At 41.9% G+C, this 21,258-nt stretch overlaps 1 protein-coding gene across 3 annotated transcripts in view; it reads right to left on the minus strand.

The window, feature by feature from the left end:
• The window catches only part of HPSE2 (heparanase 2 (inactive)), a 659,857-nt gene that overhangs the window by 8,389 nt on the left and 630,210 nt on the right, over positions 1 to 21,258 (minus strand). For all 3 annotated transcript variants that reach the window (XM_043926546.1, XM_043926545.1, XM_043926548.1), the window contains exons 10-11: positions 19,211 to 19,356; positions 11,862 to 12,008 (exon numbers count right to left, since the gene is read on the minus strand). In XM_043926546.1, coding sequence (XP_043782481.1) covers positions 11,862 to 12,008; positions 19,211 to 19,356 — 293 coding nt within the window. The remainder of the gene's footprint in view (positions 1 to 11,861; positions 12,009 to 19,210; positions 19,357 to 21,258) is intronic.

Genomic DNA, 21,258 nt, shown 5'->3' on the forward strand with positions numbered 1-21,258 from the left:
TGCCCAGGATAGTAGTTTAAATGAATTCTTGTCCAGTTCCACTCAGTCAGCCTCTCTATTCTCATGTGGCTGCTTGGACACTCCAGTCCCTTCCTCTGATGTTGTTAAAGAGAGGAGACTAAGTGAAAAATGGGGGTGAATGCTTCCTGTTCCCCTTACCCCTCGAAAAGCCCTCATCATATATGAAATTCCTGGCCACTTAAACAGTTTAATGTTGATAAGATTACTTTCCTTATGTCCTACTCTTTGAGAGCACATTGAAATGAGAAATGTTGATCTAACTTCTTATATCGCTGAACAGGGAAAACACTCGGATTCCTTTATGCAAGCAGAGCTGAGGATTTTATAGGCAGGTTGTCAGGGATATAAGCTTTTCCTGTTGGCAGTTAGGTTTGGGGGTCATGATTTGATCTGTGTTTTATCCAAGTCTGTGTAATAATGGTCTAAACCATCATGGGATCCTACCATCTGCTTCTAGTGGTTTAAAATGACTTAGCATACTTGGCAGAGAAGATGAGAGTCTAGCTAAGGAACCTGGATTTATACTGATAGTGTTCATTTCCATCAGATGAGAAGGAGTCATTTGGGGGCACTTCGGGAAGAAAGTTTGATTTTGCGACCATCTCAGAGCTCCACATCATAGATATATCACACTCAAACCACGAGAGAAACCAGCTACAAAAACCATGGGGGCTTCCCAGGTGGCACAGGGGTAAAGAATCTGCCTTCCAAGCAGGAGAGTGAAAGTGAAGTCACTCAGTCGTGTCCGACTCTGCAACCCCATGGACTGTATCGCACCAGGATCCTCCATCCATGGAATTTTCCAGGCAGGAGTACTGGAGTGGGTTGCCGTTTCCTTCTCCAGGGTATCTTCCTGACTAGGGATCGAACCCGGGTCTCCTGCATTGCAGGCAGATGTTTTACCATCTGAGCCACAAACACTAGAAGGAGACGTTGGTTCAATCCCTGGGTTGGGAAGATCCCTTGGAGAAGGAAATGGCAACCCACTCCAGTATTCTTGCCTGGGAAATCCCATGGACAGAGGAGCCTGGCGGGCTACAGCTCATGGAGTCGCAGAGAGTCGGACACAGCTTAGTGATTAGACAACAACAACAGCAACACTGTAAAGTCACGGCTTCCTGGATACCTATTCAAATATATTAAACCAACGGGATAAATACCTCGGTTTTATCAGATTTTGACAGTGTTCCCTCAGTGCACATGAGGTGCACTGGCGTACCCTCAAAAGGGAAAAATAAGATGTCTCAGGTGGCACGTGTTCTGCTCCAGGGCCCATGGACGTCAGTGTGCAAGGAGTGTAGTGACTCTGAGTCATTTTTGAGAAGGTCATTGGGGAAGATGTAGGCTGCCAAGTGTTTGGTAACTGGTCCACAGCTTGGTGCTCCAGCCCCTTGTCTGGAATGAACCAGATCCTGTTGTGGACTCCTGATGCTTGGCAGCCAAAGAAATGCTGACTCAAGGCCCTGGTCCTGCTATAGGGATGAGGTAGCTTAGGACTTTTCAGTTCCTTGAGGCTTATGTTTGTCTATCACCTAAATCAGAGCCTCTGGAAGATGAGGAGAAAGGAGAAGACAAGGACCTTTACTTCTCTGCCCACCAGAACTGCCTATGTATTCCGCTTCCCTGCCCCTCAGTGTAGAACCAACTGCTCAGAAACATGTTAGCTTTGCTCTGAAGTGCTCATCCACCAGGATTTTATTTGGGTCATCCGGAACAGAGTGGAAATCTCTGCCTGCAACGAGGGTGCCCACGTGAGTGGAGCTGGGGTGGGGACACCACAGTATTGATAGTCAGCTATGTGGAGAGATTCCAGATGCTGGGAATGATCTGGAAGAAGATGTGTTCTGGAGCTGAGAACAAATGAAATCTCTCAGAAAACAACAGTGAAGACACTGGATTCCTAAGCATCTTGGTTTAAGATGTCAAGTCACTGTAAAATATAAAAGCGTTTTATAATCCTCTAATCTGCACAGTGATCTGTACACTACTAATCTAGGAGTTAAAACAAACAGTAAAACCTTTGGGAGCCATACACATCTTTCCTCTTAGTCATAGAAAGCTCCCAGGGCCTCCTGGCATGTTCACACCTTTGGCAAAATGGCTTAGTGCCTGAATGAAGAATAGAATCTGGGTGAAATCAAAGCTGCAAATCAGTTGGAATCTTGTTCCAGCATTTTCTATAGGGACAATAGTTCTCAACTTTGGCCACATATTTGAATTAACTTGGGAGCCTTAAAAAAATACTGGTGTCTGGGTCCCAGCCCAGAGACTTTGGTTTAATTGGTCTTGGGGGCGGCTTGGGCACTGGGGTTTTTAAAGCTCCCCAGGTAATTCAAAGCGCAGCCATGGTTGAGCAGCAGGAGCTGATGAAGAAACAGTGGGAATATGTTTGCAGCTGGGGCAGGGTTTGATGGGGGGCAGGGAATCAAATAGCTTTCTAACCATTACATTCTGAATTTATTTTGAATAAACAGATCTTTTCTTACTCTTTTGGAGTACCATGTAAGAGGCCACATTTTTAAAACTAAAACAAAGATGTGAACTTTTCAAAGGCAAATTTCTTGTTGAATAGTCTGAAGTGGGCACTTTTGCTATTTCTGCAGAACAGCCTCATTTGAATGTCTTCCCTGTAGTGAGTTCTCTGGTGGGATGAACGTGCTCCGCAGCATGGACCAGGGAAGTGCGTGTGTGACTTTACAGCAGGAATTCAGGACCAAAGCCGATGGAGCATTTGCACAGATAACAAACTACATTTCTTTAGCACTGAAAAGAAAAACTGTTCTGCTTGAAGGACAAAGTCTCTAAAGTCATTTAGATTTCTCTCAGGTCTTGGACTGTGTCACAGAGAACTCCACACAGACCAAGAGTGGGCTCAAGCTCTCTTCAGGTAGAAGGAATTAAGGGGGTTAAATATATCATTCAGTACCCTCACTGTATTTTCCAGATATGTATATAATGATTTACTTAGATAATGCTATGTCCACTGGCTATAGTTACTAACTCTTTAAGAGCCATCAAACACCCTCAAATGAGCACAAGGGTGAAAAGAATCCAAACTCCTCTGTTTTGATGAGTAAGCTTTCACTAAGTAAAATTTGGAAGGCTTATTTCTCTGTATATTTATTTCTCTTTATTTTTTCTACAGACTGACCCTGAAGCTTACATATATCATGTGTATTTATATTTATACTTTCGCAGCATCTGTTTCAGACTTCCTGAACTGGAACACTGCTTGGACTTTGCTGGTTAGAAGTACTACCTTTCTGTTCACTCAGAGCCATTTCATGAATCTCCCCAGCCCCAGGTGTCTCTCTTACCACTCTGTGCTCCTGTCTCTGAGTCTCCTCTGTTTTCCCGAGGGCCTCTGAGTGGCCTTTCAGAAGGGCTACAGGCGACGTGGTTCCATCTGTAACAGCAGGGCCTTTTCCTCCAGGAAACAGAGGTCTCTATCCTCTTTTTTTTTCCCCTGACATTTTAAAACTGGCACCTGAAGCCCTGCAGAGGTTAACAGATTTCCTCACATACTCTTAGCTTCAACAGCACTATTGTTGCTCCTTACCTCTTACAGAACCATCAAAGCAAATTCCAAATGCATTAAAGAAATGAATATAACAAATGAAACAAAAAAGAAACTACAGAAAGTAAATATATGTATTTTTCTGATTTCAGGAATATAAATAGATAAACATATGAATGGAACAGAAGGAAGCACAAAGAAAAAGATAAATTTAACTATATAAAAAGGGAACCTTCTGCATGTCAAGATAATACCTTAAAAATGAAGTAGTTGGAAAAATAACAAAACGCTGAAGAAGATATGTTAACACATGATATACATGGTTAGAAAAAATGTGCAAATCATTAATAAAATGGATAACAGCCCAATAGAAAAATAAGTAAACGGGATGTAGAAAATTCACAAGAGCAATAAAATACTAATAGACACAAAAATTTTAACCTTACTAATCCTTAAAGAATACAACTTAAAATAATACTATTCATTATGAAGTTGGAAAAGATTTTAAAATATTACTGTTCTGCATTGCTCAGGTAAATTATAATAATATAATGTTCATATTTCCTACTTTTCAGACCTCTACAACTAAGCTTGTATGAGGTAAGAAAATTGAACAGTTAATTATAAGAGATAAGGTTCTGTATGGAGGAGGAAATGACAACCCACTCCAGTTTTCTTGCCTGGAGAATCCCATGGACAGAGGATCCTGGCAGGTTACAGTCCACTGGGTTGCAAAGAGTTGGACATGACTGAGTGACTAACACACTGAGGTTCTATAACTCAATGGATTCCAAGGTGAACAGACAGTAGTGATTGGGACACATGCATTGAGGAATGGTTAAAAAGCTGAGAGACTCGAACTCTAAGGGAAGACATAATGGAAAATTGTTATAAGGATGACATAGATTTACTATGCTTAATTTTTCTAAAGCAAGGTAGAAATGGAAAGAAAATGAGCTTTGGCCACAAGTAAAGGAGATTGGTCCTGGGTGTTCATTGGAAGGACTGATGTTGAAGCTGAAACTCCAATACTTTGGCCACCTCATGCGAAGAGTTGACTCATTGGAAAAGACCCTAATGCTGGGAAGGATTGGGGGCAGGAGGAGAAGGGGACGACAGAGGATGAGATGGCTGGATGGCATTATCGACTTGATGGACATGGGTTTGGGTAGACTCCAGGAGTTGGTGACGGACAGGGAGGACTGGCGTGCTGTGATTCATGGGGTTGCAAAGAGTCGGACGTGACTGAGCGACTGAACTGAACTGAAGGAAGATCTTTCCTATAATCAGACTTGTCTAGTTCTAAAGTGGGCCAACTCATTTTCAACTCAATTCATGAGATGAAGTGTATCATAAAGCAGAAACTTTTTGTCAGGGATGCTATAGAATTAGTACTCTGAGTACTTTCAGAATTCCCCTTTCTAAAGTCATCTTTTAATAACAGCAGAACTTTCACAGAATGGTTTATTTCAAGAAGAAACTAAATGATTCCAGACAAATGAAGATAATGGAAACCTGCAGGGAGTACATTTGGTCGACCAGTGTTCAAAATTTCCAAGTACCAACTAATATCAGCAGTCTAGTACTTAAACACTTAGACGTCTTGAGTCTGCTGAGATGTATGGAGTAATGGCCCTTCCGTCCCAGAAAACAGGTTTTTGTGTTTTGTTTCTGAGTGAGAATTCTTAAAGGTAAAGTTTTTCACAAAGCTCCTTTTGCCATATCTGTGCACGTCCCAAAATAAATGTGATGCTTCCTGTTAACTGTGGTGGGTCTGGCGGTGGCCAGTTCAGCCCTTAGGACTTTTCATACTAGCCAAACTCTGAATTTAGAGATGAAGTATCTTAATGTGGTCTGTTCCAACAGGGACATGAGGATATTCTTAACGTCTTAGCACCTGGGAGTTACTTCAGTATTTTCAGAACCACTCTGTTTGGCTAACATCAAATGACACCTCTCTAAAGGCATGCGGTTAGATGCCAATGTTTTCCTTTGATATAGGATTTAATGAGGGTGAAATCAAAGCAAAAGTTATATCCCAGAGAGATGGAAAAAATTGCAGTATGTAGAAAAAGGAAAAAAGTATGTTCATCTCTTCGCAGAATAGGCAAAAAGATTCTTGGTTCATAAAAGGAGGCTCGAAATTCTTTCAATTAAAAATTATGGCAGCTGAAGGAGAGGCTCATGCAGGTATGAAATTTAATCATTTAACATGAAACTTATTAGCCTCAAAGCAGAAATATTCTGTACCTCTCTCATGGCACCACCACAGTCTGCTTCCTGTTAGTTTTTTGTTTCTAATAATAGAGCTGAACTTTAATCCCTTCCCCTCAAATGTCCCTATTCAACAGCTCTTGAAGGTCAGGTGATGACGTGGCCTGGCATTAAGGCAATCAAGAGACAATCCATTCTGAAATATCACATTAAACTTTACATTCAGACTTTCCCTCTAATTTGTCTACTTGGGTTTCCTCAGTTCTTATTAGTTATGGGACCACATTCATTAAGAATTTAGCCAGATTAGTTGCCACTGCAAGTTAGAGTGCTGAAGAGAGACAGTTATGTCTGGCACAAGTAGGATCTCAACCAAATTGATGAGTGGATGAGGACAGGTACTCTCGTTTCCCTGGGAAGCCTCCTCTGACAGCTTTCCCTCTGAGGAGGGGCTCCATTAGGTTTAGGAGAGCTGGCAGTGTGTGTGTGCTCTGGGTCAGAATACAATAAGCTGAGAGTGATTTTTAGAGACCTCAAATCCAACCAACTTACAGTCACTCCTGGTATTCAGTAATCTTTGTTTGAGAAGAGCATAGAAGAAACAGAAGGAATTCTTCCATCTAGTTGAGAAAAAAATGGTTTTCACTAAAATTTTGTGACTTGGAAATGGAATCTTAAAAACAGCTCAGAGAAGAACTTTTGATGAGGATCTGAAGTTAGGATTTTTGAAGAAAAGTGAATGGAACTGGGATGAGTTAGCCTAAAGGAGAGAAAACTGATGGCTCACCAAACACTTTTCAAATCAACTCATAATGTATCATGAATACATAATATATTATATTCATAAGTCAAAGATGGAATGACCTCAGTGTCATGACAGAGATTGGCTATTCAATGTACATGTATATATATTTGTATATTTATATACAAATAGATATATTTGTAAATGATGTATATTTGTCAATATCATTATAATTTTACACTACTTGACTTTTGCGGTAGTGCAGTGTTGAAGAAAGTACAGTTGACTCAGGAGAACTGGACACGAAGTACTTTCTAGCTCTATCAGTTACTAGTTGTGTCACTCTTCAGTAAGTCACTTAAGGCCCTAAAATTCAGTTTCTTCAACTCTAAAATGCTTCATGGTGCTGTTTATTATCTATAAAGTCCCAGTCACAGGCACAGATGGCCCCAGTGTTCTTATAAAATTAAATGTTCAGACAGGATTGAAACTGTGGGCACTCCTTTCCTAGGGGTCTTTAGACATAGGGCATCTTCTGGTCCAGATGTCCTAGTCACAGACTGAGGGCAGGGGAGTGAACCAGACCACCTCAAAATGTTATCCCACCCCAGGTTTCTTAGCATCAATGTGTCAGAATAGAAGAGCCAGCGTGATGAAAGTTGTTTCCGTCCCAGCGTGATGAAAGTTGTTTCCGTCTTTTCCAATTTTTGGATCATTCTCCCTTCAAATGGAACTGAATATGATACATAGGGAAAAATGCTGGGATCTGAGCAAACACCTGTTCCTGGTTTGACTTTCCCCTACAAAGTGAGTCCTCCTGTTGTTGTTGTTTTTTAATTAATTTACTTTTTAATTGAAGGATAATTGCTTTACAGAATTGTGTTGGTTTCTGCCAAACATCAACATGAATCAGCCATAGGTATACATATGTCGCCTCCCTCTTGAAACTATCCCCCACCTCCCACCTCTTCCTACTTCCTCTAGGTTGTTACAGAGTCCTGGTTTGAGTCCTCCTGTTTTTTGATACAACTTGCCTTCTTTGGCCCAACTTTATGTTGCCTTCCTGTTTATTGAAAGGCATTGGAGATATTTATGTCTTGGGAGAGATGATTCCCTAGAGGATGATGTTCATTGATTTGTGATCACATGAGGCATTGGGCAGATTCCCTAGTGGATGGTAGAGCTGCGCCAAAGGTGCTGTTAGACTTACCTAGAGGGGGAACTATTACTGTCTTAGGTATAATGGCTAATCCTTCCTTCAGAAAGATGAGAAAGCAGTGAAAATGATGGGGGAAGGACCTGCAGCTGGAGATTTTTTTGAAAAGAACTGGCCTGGTATTACCACCTCTTTCTCTCATAGCATCGTTTCTTTGTGTGGCCTTTTTGATGGCTTGAAGAAGCTACTCTCCTGGTGACCATATAGGCTCCAAAAGTGAAGTGGGAGTTGAGGGGAGGGGAATGGAAGAGAATAATAGAATCTTAGAGTTTGATGGGAAGCAGTAATCTTTCACCTCAACCTCCCAGTGAGTAAGGAATCTTAAAGCACCCCTGAGATGGCCATGTTGCTCTTTCTTTGATTAATAGTCTACCTCCTAAGGAAGCCTGTCTTGTCCCCAGTTAAACCAGGCAAGCCTTTGAAAAATGAGCTCATTTTGCGGTGAGCTCTTTCTTTTTTAAATTGTAGTCCCTGGTTTTCTGTCATTTTAGAGGATCCTAGGCCAAATCTGTTTCCTTTCACTTAGCAGTCCTTTGAATATCCAAAGAAAGTCCTCACAAGTTGCCTTATTTTTCTTATCTAAATCAAATCTCCCCATTTTCTTCAGTCATCCTTGAAGAATATATACTCCAGACACAGAACACCCTTCTCTGATCCACACCACAGTTTTCTAAGTTTCCCTGCTTCTATCCCATAGGGTACAGGGCACTCACTTTTTGTCTGGTTCCTAGAGTGAGAACAATCTCTTACCTAAAGAGTTGAGATTTGAGTGGTGGGTCTCTTGACTACTTTGCTCACAGAGATGAGAAACAGGAACCTTCGCTAAGGACCTGGATGCCTGGACCACACATTTTGAGTGGCCTCAAGGGTGTTACCTATAGAATACCTGACGTCCCAGTGCCCCAAGTTCACATGCCACTATGCTTTCAAATATCTGAACTACTTCCAGCCTTGATGGCAATTCCAAGAGAAGGAGAATTACCCCATGTTCTCTACTAATTGAAAAAGTTTGCCAGTATCTCCCTGCTCCTAAAGCCCCAGGCCAGAAGGCCCCACTGGTAGCCTGACTGGCACACTGCTTTGCTTTATATCCTTTTCCTGGTTGCTACTGACAGGAGCAGCTACAGGCTCCCAGAGCTTTCCATCCCTGCTCTGAACTAACATGGCTTCAGGCGACAGCAGGAATTAGCAGGCCAAGAACACAGAATCTGGCCCCAGAGGCTTATAAAACAGAGAAGGAGACACCAAAGAGCTGAAATCACTTCCTAGTATTTCCTTTCATCCTTTCCTGCAGAGCTTGCTGCACTGAAACGGCACCTTTCCTGTGAGACCCACATCCCAGAACCACTGAGGGCTCCTGCTCTTATTAGCAGTTACTGAGCAGGACAGTAGGGTGTGGGTCCTGAGCATGTACACGGCAGTCCCTGTCTGGCCGCCTACAGTCAGAGATGGTGCAGCATGTTCTCTCTAGAATCAGAGAGGTGTTAAATGAGCAGTAGCTCACAGGAAGAGGAACCTGCTTGGAGACGTGAGTGAAGGGCCCAAAGTCCCACAGTGAAGCAGTGGCAGGATTAGGGCTGGAATCCAGTTCTGTAGACTTTCAATCCCAAACTCTCTTTAATACAATATATGTATAATCATGTGAGTGTCTGTGGTTATATATGTATTTGTATGCATGGATGTGTGAAATTTTTATTTGTAGAAGGCTTCATTTCACCCATATGCTCTAACTTGATTCTCACAATAACCTCATCTGACAGGTGAGCTAGCTGAGGTCACACAGGTAAATGGTAGCAGCTGGATTTATAGCCAGACTTCCTGGTTCCAACTCCCTCCTCTTCCAGTTGCATGACACTGCTATTTAATTCAGTTGATGTTACCAAATTCCTCTTCAGGACCTCTGTGTAATGAAATTCTCTTTTTCCTGTCCCTCTCTGACAATCTAATAAAGACATTACATAGCTCCTCAACAATATGATGACAAGGTGAGGCACAAGACAGCATAACTGGGAATGCAGCATATCAGTAGCCACTGAGAGTCACTTCAGTCACTTTAAAGACAGAAGCAGGACAGAAGCCAGGATGTGGGCAGTTCAAACATCAGAGCTGTAATCCTGGAGGCAGGGATGTAGAGTTGGGCAAACAGGCTTAGAGGTTTGTGCCCTTGGGTGATGGAGAAACAAGCTCGTAAAAATGATGCCACCTGCCATCATTTCTTCATGTTTCATGGTTTTGTGTTTCTTTTTACCATAATCTTAACAAATGTCTTATCCACATATTATCTTAAAAGTCTAAGACGATACCACTTTTGAAGAACATCCTTAGAGCAGTTATTCTTCTCTTCACCCTCAACTGGCTAGAGGTCTGAGGTGAGGAAGGAAGGCAATGAGTACTTACTGAGCATTTACCATGTGTCACAAAATTTATATAGAAGACTTCACTTGCTCCTCTCCACAGAAAAAGTTTTACAGCTCAAGAAACTGAGGCTCACAGAGATCAAGTAACTTGCCTCAGGACATACAGCCAGCAAGTGGCAGAGCCGGGATTGACACCTTAGCCTGTTAGACTAAGGCCTTTGGTTAGTTTCTTCCATGCGGTACACGTGGTCTTCCGGACACAGGGCAGGCTCAGCTCCTAATCATCTTGGGTTCTAAAGGACCCTGAACTATCACAGTCACTGTTGTGGAGTCACCTCTCTGCGGATGTGACTTTGCAGGTCATGAGGCAGTGCAAGATTTAAGCACACAGGCCTCAGAAGATCAGACCAGGATGAGAATTTCAGAGCTGGAATGGATTTTACCATATATATAACTCTTGAATTTTGCAGATGAGAAAACTGAGGCCTAGGGATTAGGACTAAAGGATTTGCCCAGGTTATTAAGTGAACCAGAACAGCATCTTCTGCCTAGAATGAAGACCAGAAACTCAGCACACCAACTGTGAACCACTGGGAAATGGAGAGAGGGGATGAAATACTCGAGAGTTCTGCTGGGATAGGTTAGGCTTGAGAGTAATGGACATGCAGCCAGAAAAGAGAGCCAGTCTGTGAACCAAGACTGCAAATAACAAATGCAGGGTGGGCTAAGAGACTCAGTAAGTGACTTCCCAGATTGTGTTTTGCTCCCATCGCATACAGTTGGAAACCAAATGCACGCCACCAAGGTTGCAGTGAAATGGCGAACAATTACAGCGCAAATAGTTGTGGGCAGCTGTGGGAGTCCAAGCCACCTGCTCCAAGTTTACAGCTTTGTTAAACTTGGTAAACAGTAAAAGTGGAATGGGGAGCGCTCCCAGTCTGTACAGCACTCACGTCCGTCCTGGGAGGCCTCCCTCCAGGATGGAGTGGCCTAGAGCTGCTTTCTGTTGGTAGAGGCCAGAGTCTCTAGGTGAGACTGAAAGCAGAAGAGAGTGTCACAGAATCATATAATTACAGAGTTTGAAGAGACTACCGAGCTCCCAGAATAGATAAGGAAACAGTTCCAGAGAGGAGAAGTGCCCAAAGTTATAAAGTTGGGGCAGAACTGGCTTTTATTTTTTCTTACAGTATTTTATTTCTTTCTCTAGGTTTTTATTCACATTTATTTTTTATTAAATTAAAAATTAATCCAAATTAACCCCAAATAAATCTTAGTTAAATCCAAATTTTTAATTTGTTAGAACTGACTCCTGATCTCTGAACTTCTGATTTTTGTCCAGTGCTCTGTCCTTTAGAGGTGCTCTACTCCACAAGATTTGTAGATGTTGACTATTAGTTATAGTAGTACAGAATGCTACCCCTGGAAGGGACGTGGTTCTTAACTACCACTGTTTCTGGTTGTTACATGGCTGGGGGCACTATTAGCGTTTATTGGGTAGGGACCAAGGATTCTAAATAGCTTGCAATGTGATCATCTGGCATAATGCAGAGTCCTCTAGTCCAGATTCCAAGAATGCCCTTGTTGAGATATATTTAGTCCATCATTTGAGCTTATTGTTGGGGACCCCAAGCCTAGAGGGGCTGGGAAGGGCTTGTCCAGGGTGCTAAAGGGAGTAAGCAGTCCCTGAGTGAATCAGCAGCAACCTTGGTGCCCTCAGCAAAGTGGCCATCCAACTCCCTCCACACCCAGCTCCTACTGCACTCCCTCCTAAGCTGTTTCTGGGCTGGCACTTACTTGGACTTCAGGCCCTCCTGTCCATAGGGCTGCAGCAGATACTGGTGCACGAGCTTGTCCCTGAGAGTCCCGGCCAGTTTGATTTTCTTTCTTGATCGGTGCAAGTTGATGATAAAAAGTGTAATGGACCCTCGAACATAGTTGTGGCTGATATCCAGAGAGAGAGAGAGGGAAAGATGAAAACAGTGGTCTGTTAGATGCTTCTAAATCATTTATGGGCTGCACAGAACAGGACTACCCCAGGAAAGGGCATTTACTTCATGATTCTTGGCCATCCTGGACTTTGAAAGACAGAAGGGCCTTGTTACTGTGGTTTCCTGCAAAGAAGATACCCACTTCCCACCATAGGCCTTTTGTTTTTGCTTAAATATATTACAATGATTTTAGAAAACAAAGTATCTTTTTCTGAATATGGAAGGCTGACTGGGAAAAAAAGAAAAATATAGAGAAACACAGAGAAGAAAAAGAAAAGTCTCCCATAATCCAAGTGTTTTAAAATATGATAACATTTTGGTTGACAACCTTCCAGTATTTTTAGTTTAATAATTTGACAAATATTTACTGAGTTCTTTGACACATACATATATATTTCTCAGTTTTTACATAATTGGGATCACACTGTTAGCATTTTTTTTTTTTAGTTCATGAACATCTTCAACATGCTGCCATGTTATTATATTATATATTCTTCTACTTACAAAAGAATGCTAAGTTCTTCATTCGTAGAAATTTTTTTAACTAGCCTCCTCCTTTGGGGACATAGTTGTTTTTGATTTTTTTGCTATTATAAATTATGTGATGAAGAACTTTATTTACATAAACTTTTTGGACATTATGATTATTTCAGATAGATAAAGTACTGGAAGTTGCAAACACTAGGGCAAAGGGAATGCAGTGCATGATTCCTCATCAAATCTGCTGCTTCATTCTCAGTGGGGGCTCCTCCCTGTGGGAAGATTTTTTTGTCCCTGCTCTGTTGAGCCTTGAGTGATCACATGATTGGTGTTGGTCAATGCAACGTGGGTGGACATGTTAAAACCTCTGGGCAGAGGCTTTAGTAAGCAGTTCATATTTTGCCATGTCTCTTCCCTCTGCCAGAAGTCTGACAATGTTCTTGATTAAGGCTGCTCTATTGATCTGGAATGAGGATGATAATGGAGCAGAGCTACAGCTGAGCCGTGACAGATGAGTAGTGTGCAAGAGAAATACATTTTCTTAGTGAAAGCCATGGAGATTTGCAGGTCCTTCGTTATCACAGCATAACCTCACCTATCCTGACTAATACATTTTGACAATACTGATATTATCTAGAAAGCTTGCATCAATTTGCTCTGATCACCTATGCGTGAGAGCACCCATTTCCACATATTCCTAAGAACATCAGATATTAATAATAACCTTTTAAAAGGTTACAGTTTAAGGTTTAAAATATCACCTCTCAAACTCAAGAGGTGATAATGGGATTTCAATGTTGTATTAATTTGTATTTTTAAAAAATTCACACTGAGGCACAGTATTTTTCTTATTTGCCTCTTTGCCATTTCATTTCTTCCTTTGTGAACCGACTGTTCATGCCCTTTGCCTGTTTTTCTATTGATTTTTTAAAACTACTTATTTATTAAAGATAATGATCCTTTGTTTTCAGGTATATTGAAAAATTTCCCCCAGTTTTCTTTGACTAGTTCAGTTTGTTTACATTGTACTCTGATGTATAAAAATTAAAAACATTTAGGTAGTCAAATTTATTGACCTTTTTGATTTCTACTTTTGCTGTTTTATCTACTCCATGATTATAAAACTATTCACTGTTTCAGAATCCTTTTAAATCAGTACAGAAGCCTGAGGGAAATACATGCTTGTACACAACAGCCTTTAGCATTATCAACAAGACTGCAATGATTTTCTTCTCTCTTGTAGGAAAAAGGACTTTGTTTCGAAGGGGTCCCTTAGGTCCCCTTCTGGATGGGTTAATGAGAGAAAATAGAAAAAATGGCCTGGTCCTGCCTTCAAAGAAGGAGTTCCAAGAAACTCAAAGTCAACTGAGCCCAGAGGAAAATATCATTCTCTGTAGAAAGAGCACACCTCAGCCCCTGAGTCACTCATCTATGCCTCTAAAGGTGCTAATTAAGAGTTGAGTGACCAACATCAGGTTAACACAATAACTTAGATTTTAAAAAATTCAGTTTTCAGGGCTCATTCCATTATTTAATCCATTTGTGATTGTGTCTGAGAATCAATATTTAAAAAAAAAATCTCAGTATATTTGGCAGATGAGTTTGGTTTGGGAACCACTTGCCTAGAGTAATCTGTTAAGATTATGTGATTAATTACCAATGTATATCCTTTTGGCTGTGTGTCTGATGATTTTTCTTGCATCTGTAGGAGGGTACATTATTGCATTCAAGGCTTTTTGGATGCATGCACTGATATTCTGAAAAATTATTAAGTGATAAATTATTAAATGACCCTTCTATTTAGTCTTTTCTCCTCTGGTCCTTCTTCTCATGTGAGCCAACTTTTGGAGCCAAATGAATTCAATCAGAAGAGAATGCCAATTCATTTTGAGTGGACTTGTGTCATCAGAGACCTGAAGAAAGATGCTGCTAGACGATGTCAGCATTTACCATTATTGAAAGTGAAAGTCACATTGTATTCGACTCTTTGTGACCCCATGGACTACATAGTCCATGGAATTCTCCAGGCCAGAATACTGGAGTGGGTTGCCTTTCTCTTCTCCATGGGATCTTCCCAAACCAGGGATAGAACCCAGGTCTCCCACATTGTGGGCGGATTCTTTATCAGTTGAGCCGAGAGGGAAGCCCAAGAAGACTGGAATGGGTAGCCTATCCCTTCTCCAGCAGATCTTCCCAACCCAGGAATTGAACCAGGGTCTCCTGCATTGCAGGTGGATTCTTTACCAACTGAGCTATCAGGAAAGCTGTTACCACCATCATTAAAAAAACACAAACTATTTTCATTGGTGGGCTTTAAGTTGTGTGCAAAACTGAGGAAGACGCCATTAACTAGGCTTTAAAGTGTGAGTGAAAATAGGCATGTAAGGGTACCAATTTTCACAGACTGTGAAACTCTTCTGCTAACTATCATCAGACAACCTTCTCAAAGGCCAGCAGCCCAGGAGGAGAGAGCTGCGTGCTTGCATTTATGAGTTTCTCCTCTGCAGAGTTAGGGCAGAATGAGCCCTTGGAGACCACAGAGGAGAAGGGCAGGATGTGGGGAAGTGGTGGGTGGGAGGGAGACCTGAAATCACAGCATTGCTTCAGGGAAAGTTATCTTTTCAAGCTGCTTGGCAGTGGTCTGATTTCCATTTCCATAGTTCCCTGGGGGAGACAAACCAGCACTGAAAGCCAGCTCAGATACCAACTCGCAGAGGCTCCCATAGGGTTCACGGAGCCTCCTCAGGGAGGACCTGACACTGAAGACCTCCCTCAGCCATTCCTTTTTGCTGCTTGGCTGGTGGGCAAGGACATTAAGCAGAGGCCTTTTGGCTGTGAAGACACATTCTTGGCTGGGGAATGCAGCACCAACCTGAAAGTACTATGTTGAGAATCCAGATTCCTAAAGAATCTCCATTCTCTGCCGACAGAAAAATAATCTTGGAGGAGTATCTGCTCGCTAAGAAAATGGGGTTTTATTGAAGGTGTGGCCTGGAGGCAACTGCTGACCTTCTAATGTCGTCAAGTCCAGGTGGCTTTTGGTTCTCCTCATTAATGCCCCTTTCTATCTTGTAGAACATCTATCTTGCTCCATGTCTCACTCACAGTGAGACTTTTTCACTAGCAGAAAAGGCCTGTATCTGGAGTTCATCTTTCCGGCTGTTCTTTTGCGGCCTGACATCTCCGTGTTGCCATGGGAGGAGGAGGAAGTGAGTCAGGATGAGGGCTGGAATTGGAATATCATGGATGTAAGAGGTGAGGGGTGTCATATTGGGAGGTGCCTCTTGACTTATAGATGAAAAACAGTCCCTGTTCTAGAAATATTTCCAGTGAAGCTGGGAGACTAGGAAAGGGAAGGGAGGATGATGCTTTGAAATCCATGTCCATTTCCAGTGAAAGTCTACGTATTTGAAAACTGGATTGGTCCATTTTCTCCAAATCTAATTCAAAGTTTTTGGGTTCGGTAACAGTCAGGCCATGTTTTGCCAAACATCTTTTTCCCAATTTCAAAGCCCCTGTGTATTTTAAGGGAAATTTAATCCACATGTTTCTGATTCATTTACACTTAACTCATCAAAATATTGTTTTGTAAGAGCCATTTGATGTCCAAGAAGCCTCAGGAACCTTTTTATGAGTCTTTAAAAAAACTTCTGAAAAACAGGAAGTCGTGCTTTGCCAACAATAAACAAACTTGAACCCCAAAAGACTCAATTTTTCTTCAGGATCCACCAGGCTCCAATTGGTTCTAAACTTGGCTAAGGATCTCAGCTCCTCCCCAGATACATACATTGTGTTAGCAGAATGGTTTATAAAAAGACTGTTTCCTAGTCAAAATCTGTTTGTTCTCTGAATAAGAAGCCTTAGGGTGAGAACTGCTGTGCTGCCAGGTCCTAATTTGTTGGCTCTAGAACAGAAAGCAGAAAAGCACCTGCTAGTGTTGGTATGAGTATCTGACTTAGTTATCCTAAATCAGTCATAAAAGACAATGCTCTACTAGGTCAGAAACGACCCACAATGTAAGAGATGCCATGAGAAGCAGTGAGGTATTCAAGTAGAGGTTCATGACTGTCAGGGAGACTATAAAGGGAATTTCTATGTTATATAGGACAACAGGCCAAAGATCTCTAAAGGTTCTTTCCAAATATAAAATTCTTTATATTATTAGTGTTGCTATTTGTACATACATGTGATACTGTAGAACCTTTGGAATTTAATACGATTACACTAATGCAAATAATTGGCAAGAGGCTTGGCACATAGCAAGTGTTCAACATACGCTTGAGCGCAGGAGCTTTTTTAAAAGACCTTTTTTGGGGTATTCTATCAATAAACTTATACTTTCTCATCAATTCCCTGTTTTGACCAAGGATATGTATTTTTGGAGTACTGGTCAAGACTGAACAGCATGAAGCTAACATGCCCACTCTGGGACGTTTTTGTGACCTTGGTCTCTTTGGCTACAAATAAACCAAGTGGATCAGGAGTGCTTCCTGATAATGTTGTGGCGGGCGAGGGGGCTCAGACAGGGAATGTGTCTTCCTACAGAGAAAGTGCAGAGACACTTCTCTCCTTTTGCTCATCTATCTAAGGCACTGGACATCCACTGACATGGAGGAGATCTGCAAATTCAGCCAGCTCATTCTCAGCTAGCTCAGTGTATCTACTGGGGGCTTTCTTCTCTAGTAAGAACAAAAAGACCTTCATCCCAGTAATCTAAGGTCATCAGTGACATAGATTAGTAAAGTTGTTTCTTTCTTTCTTTCTTTCTTTTTTAATAGGGAGGAGGGATGGAACTGGCAGAAGCACTGTTTCCCCTGAGAGGTTCTGGAATGACTTCCCATAGAAAGTACAGGAGATCTGGTGATGGAGAGAGAATATTGAATATAATGAATGATTTTATGCTGGTGAATGCACTCCACCATATCCCTTTCTTCTGGCCAATGTGGTGACAGCAAAGGGGAAGAGAGCTAGAAGTATAAAGCATCAGTGATGCCCTGATGCCCTGTTTCTGCATTCATTCATAAAACATTCACTGACACCTTCTTCAGGCCAGTCACTCTGTGGGACACCAATAATACAAAAATGCATGAGGCACTGGCCCTGAGTGCCTGGTATATTCAGAACATCAGTGACAACTTCCCACAAGAATGTCAAAGAGAATCAGGATGAACACTGGGATGAAACCAAGTGAGAAGACCTCTCTGAGGAACCCCCAGACTCTGCTAAGCCCATGGATTGGCTACTGACATTTTCTCCTGGGTCCGCAGAGCCATAGTATAAAGGGCACAGACTGATGTGCTTCCCCAAAGAGACAAAAGGTGCCAAGAGAACTTTTCCTCTCTGGAAGCTGGGAGTCCACTTTTTGGGTGGTTACCTCAAGGCCAGGGTGGAGACAAGGAACACAATGTTTCCTTGTACGTTGATCAGATAACTCCAGCCAAGGCCATAAAGCAGTCACTCTCTGTCAGCTATTGGATTGAGCTTCCTGTTGAGCAAAAGGGACCCTTGAAAGCCTCTGGCCTCTGCCCAATCCAGCCTCCTCTCATCCACAATAGGCACTTGTATCTATAGACAAGACAACTGGCCCCTGGCCCCCTTGTGCTCAGAGTGATTCTTTGAAAAATCTTATCATGATAAATTAATTGGCATGGCTCCTCTGTCATCAGGGAGGGGAAGGGGCATCTGTTGTAACCTGACCACTGGAACTCTTTGTGCTCTCCACTGCCGGTGATCGGCCCTGATAGGCTCGCTGGAATGAAGGTCTGGCTGGAAGCACTTGCTTCCTTCTTCCTCACTCCCACTCCACACAAGGTCTCTCTGCCTTAAGAGAAAGGGTTCTTATTTTCAGGGCTGCCTACTCTGCTCCTTAAATTGGAAGCAATGTAAGAAAGCCATATTTGGTCAGGTGGGTTTTGCTTTAGGCTCTGTTTTAAGTTTTTACCTTATGATCCTCATGTTTTAAAATCTTTTATCTGCTAAACTTTATGTACTAATTATGTTTCCTACTTCTTAAAAGACAACCCCGATAACCTCAGCTTCAGATGAAAAAGAGGATAACCATCCCCGCTACTGTGCTGACTGTTCAAGGTTTGGCCCCCTAAAAAAAGGAAGCCCAGATTTTATTTAACCATCTAGCCTTTAAAATAGCTGAAACAGTTTTCAAAATACTGAAATGACTGTAAAGTTGACATGACTAGCTTTGGGCACTCCCAACTTGGGATGCACTGGTACATGGTTAGGTTTCTAGTGGTATAGCTCTCCAACATGCATTTTAGAAAAGTAGGCTTATTTCCTCCAGCTCTGCTGGTATATCTTAGGAACAGGTTTTATATCTCTAGTTTTGGTTAAGGCATAGACACACAAATAAGCCTCCTGGGCATTACATCAACTGGCTGAGAGAAAATGTTCAATAAAAATTTGTTGGATGAACAAGTAAATAAACAAATGGCATGTATCTTTATGAACATTTTATGAATAATTCGTCTAAGTGTGAGAAAGGGGTTTTACTTGGAGAAAAAACTGTTTATCAGAAATCATTTGAAACTTGCAAAGAACGGGTCTAGTGAATCCAGAAGCAGTTTTCAGTGTCCTGAAGGAGTCCAGTGTAGCATGAAGTTCTCAAACGGCCTAAAAATTCTCAGGGGTGGTTTCTGTGCCATCTCTCTGAACACTTACTTGTGGTGGTTAGTGCAGTGAGCATAAATCCTTAGTTTGTCCCGGATCACTCGGCCTGGCCGGGGCTTTCGCTGGAGCCCAGCCACATGCACGGCCAGGACTTTGGGGCCGATGAGGCGCTTGTAAAGGAGAGAGAGCCAATAGTCCTGAAGGGAACAGAGAAACAGAGTCAGAGAGCGACATATACTTAGGTGTTCTGAGTAAACATACAAACACAAAGGCCAGAAAGCACTTCATACCAGGAGTGTAGGGAATCGGGACAGGAAGACTCTTACCCTGTAAGCAAGGTCACCACAACAAAGCACTCATCTTCAGCTCGTATGAAACGGGCACTATCTAAAGAGGCCTTTGGAACTGACCAAATGAGGAAATGTCCATGGGGAGAACCCAGAGTGGCACACAAAGCAAATGAATCAGTTTTCCACATATAAAAGAATAATCAGCTAGGGCCTTGCATTTTCAACTTTCTTTTCCTACGACTTTTACTTTGGGCACAGATGGTAAAGAATCTGCCTGCCATGAAGGAGACCTGGGTTTGATCCCTGGATGGGGAAGATTCCCTAGAGAAGGGAATGGCAACCCACTCCGGTATTCCTGCCTAGAGAAAGAATCCCATGGACAGAGGAGCCTGGTGGGCTACAGTCCATGGGGTCACAAAGAATCAGACAAGACTACTGAGCAACTAACACAAACATTACTTTCCTACTGGTTTATGACTTCTGCTTAATTTTAGAATGTAAGGTTTCCAATCTTTTAGGATTGTCACTGATCTGAGAATCCAAAATGTCATCTCCCAAATATTGTCACTAAAGACTGTTTCTGTGGTGGGAGGAGGATGAAGCTCCTTCAGACAGGAGATCAGAGTCCTGAAGTGAAATGAAGTGAAAGTCGCTCAGTCATGTCTGACTCTTTGTGATCCCATGGACTATACAGTCCATGGAATTCTCCAGGCCAGAATACTGGAGTGGGTAGCCTTTCCCTTCTCCAGGGGATCTTCCAGGGATCAAACCCAGGTCTCCCACATTGCAGGTGGATTCTTTACCAGCTAAGCCACAACGGAAGCCCAAGAATACTGGAGTGGGGAGCCTATCCCTTCTCCAGCAGATCTTCCTGACCCAGGAATTGAACCGGGGTCTCCTGCATTGCAGGTGGATTCTTTACCAACTGAGCTATCAGGGAAGCCCAGAGTCCTAATTCCAGAGTCAGAAATGCAAACAGAAGAAAGCAAACCATGGCGCTAATTCTTAGTCATCCTCAATAAATCTAAACTAAAAAGTTTAGCTCTTTTAACCACTCCAGGGTCCATTTGTAATTGATTAATAAATACTAAATCTGTAATTCACACATGTATTTGAACTTACAAAAGTCTATTTACTGCCACCTTAATTTCTACTATTGCTATTATCATGTTTTATTTTTATATTTGACACACAACATATTTTGTATTTGTTTTGTATTTGCTTTTAAATCTTACTATGGGGTAATGACTTAAGTGTTTATAACTCATCATATAAACAGGGCCTCCTAGTTTGTTTAGGAGCTTCCTCCCTCCCCGCCAGTTCTGGAATTCAGTGGACATCCTATTGAGTACAGGCATGCTATTCAAGATCTTAAAGACATCAACTTTGCTTTCTGAGCCTTCATCTTTTCAGGCAGAAGCCTCTTAATAATCTCCCCCCTCCCCACTTTTGTAGTCATTTATAACATCAGGTGCTTAAAAAGTTCTGGTGAACTGCATAAATCCGAACAAAGTCTCAAAGCGCCTTTGTCACCAGAATAGCTCCAGATCTTCCCTGAGCACTAAGCCCTGCCCAAATATTTACCTTATTTAACTTTAAGTACCCTTAGGATGGCAGTTAGATATGGTTTCCTTATATTTAAAATGGCAAATATGTCATCATTGTCAATCATGCAGATGAAAAGAAAAACTCATTGGTTCAATTTGCTCTTACTTGACTGTAATTTGGTTTGAAGTAATCTTTGTGAAGTTATTATCAGTCACAATATTCCAATGGGATGTCTATGTTTTTCTCATTGATTTGTAACAT

The sequence above is a fragment of the Cervus elaphus genome, chromosome 15 (genome assembly GCF_910594005.1).
Source record: "Cervus elaphus chromosome 15, mCerEla1.1, whole genome shotgun sequence".
NCBI lineage: Eukaryota > Metazoa > Chordata > Mammalia > Artiodactyla > Cervidae > Cervus > Cervus elaphus.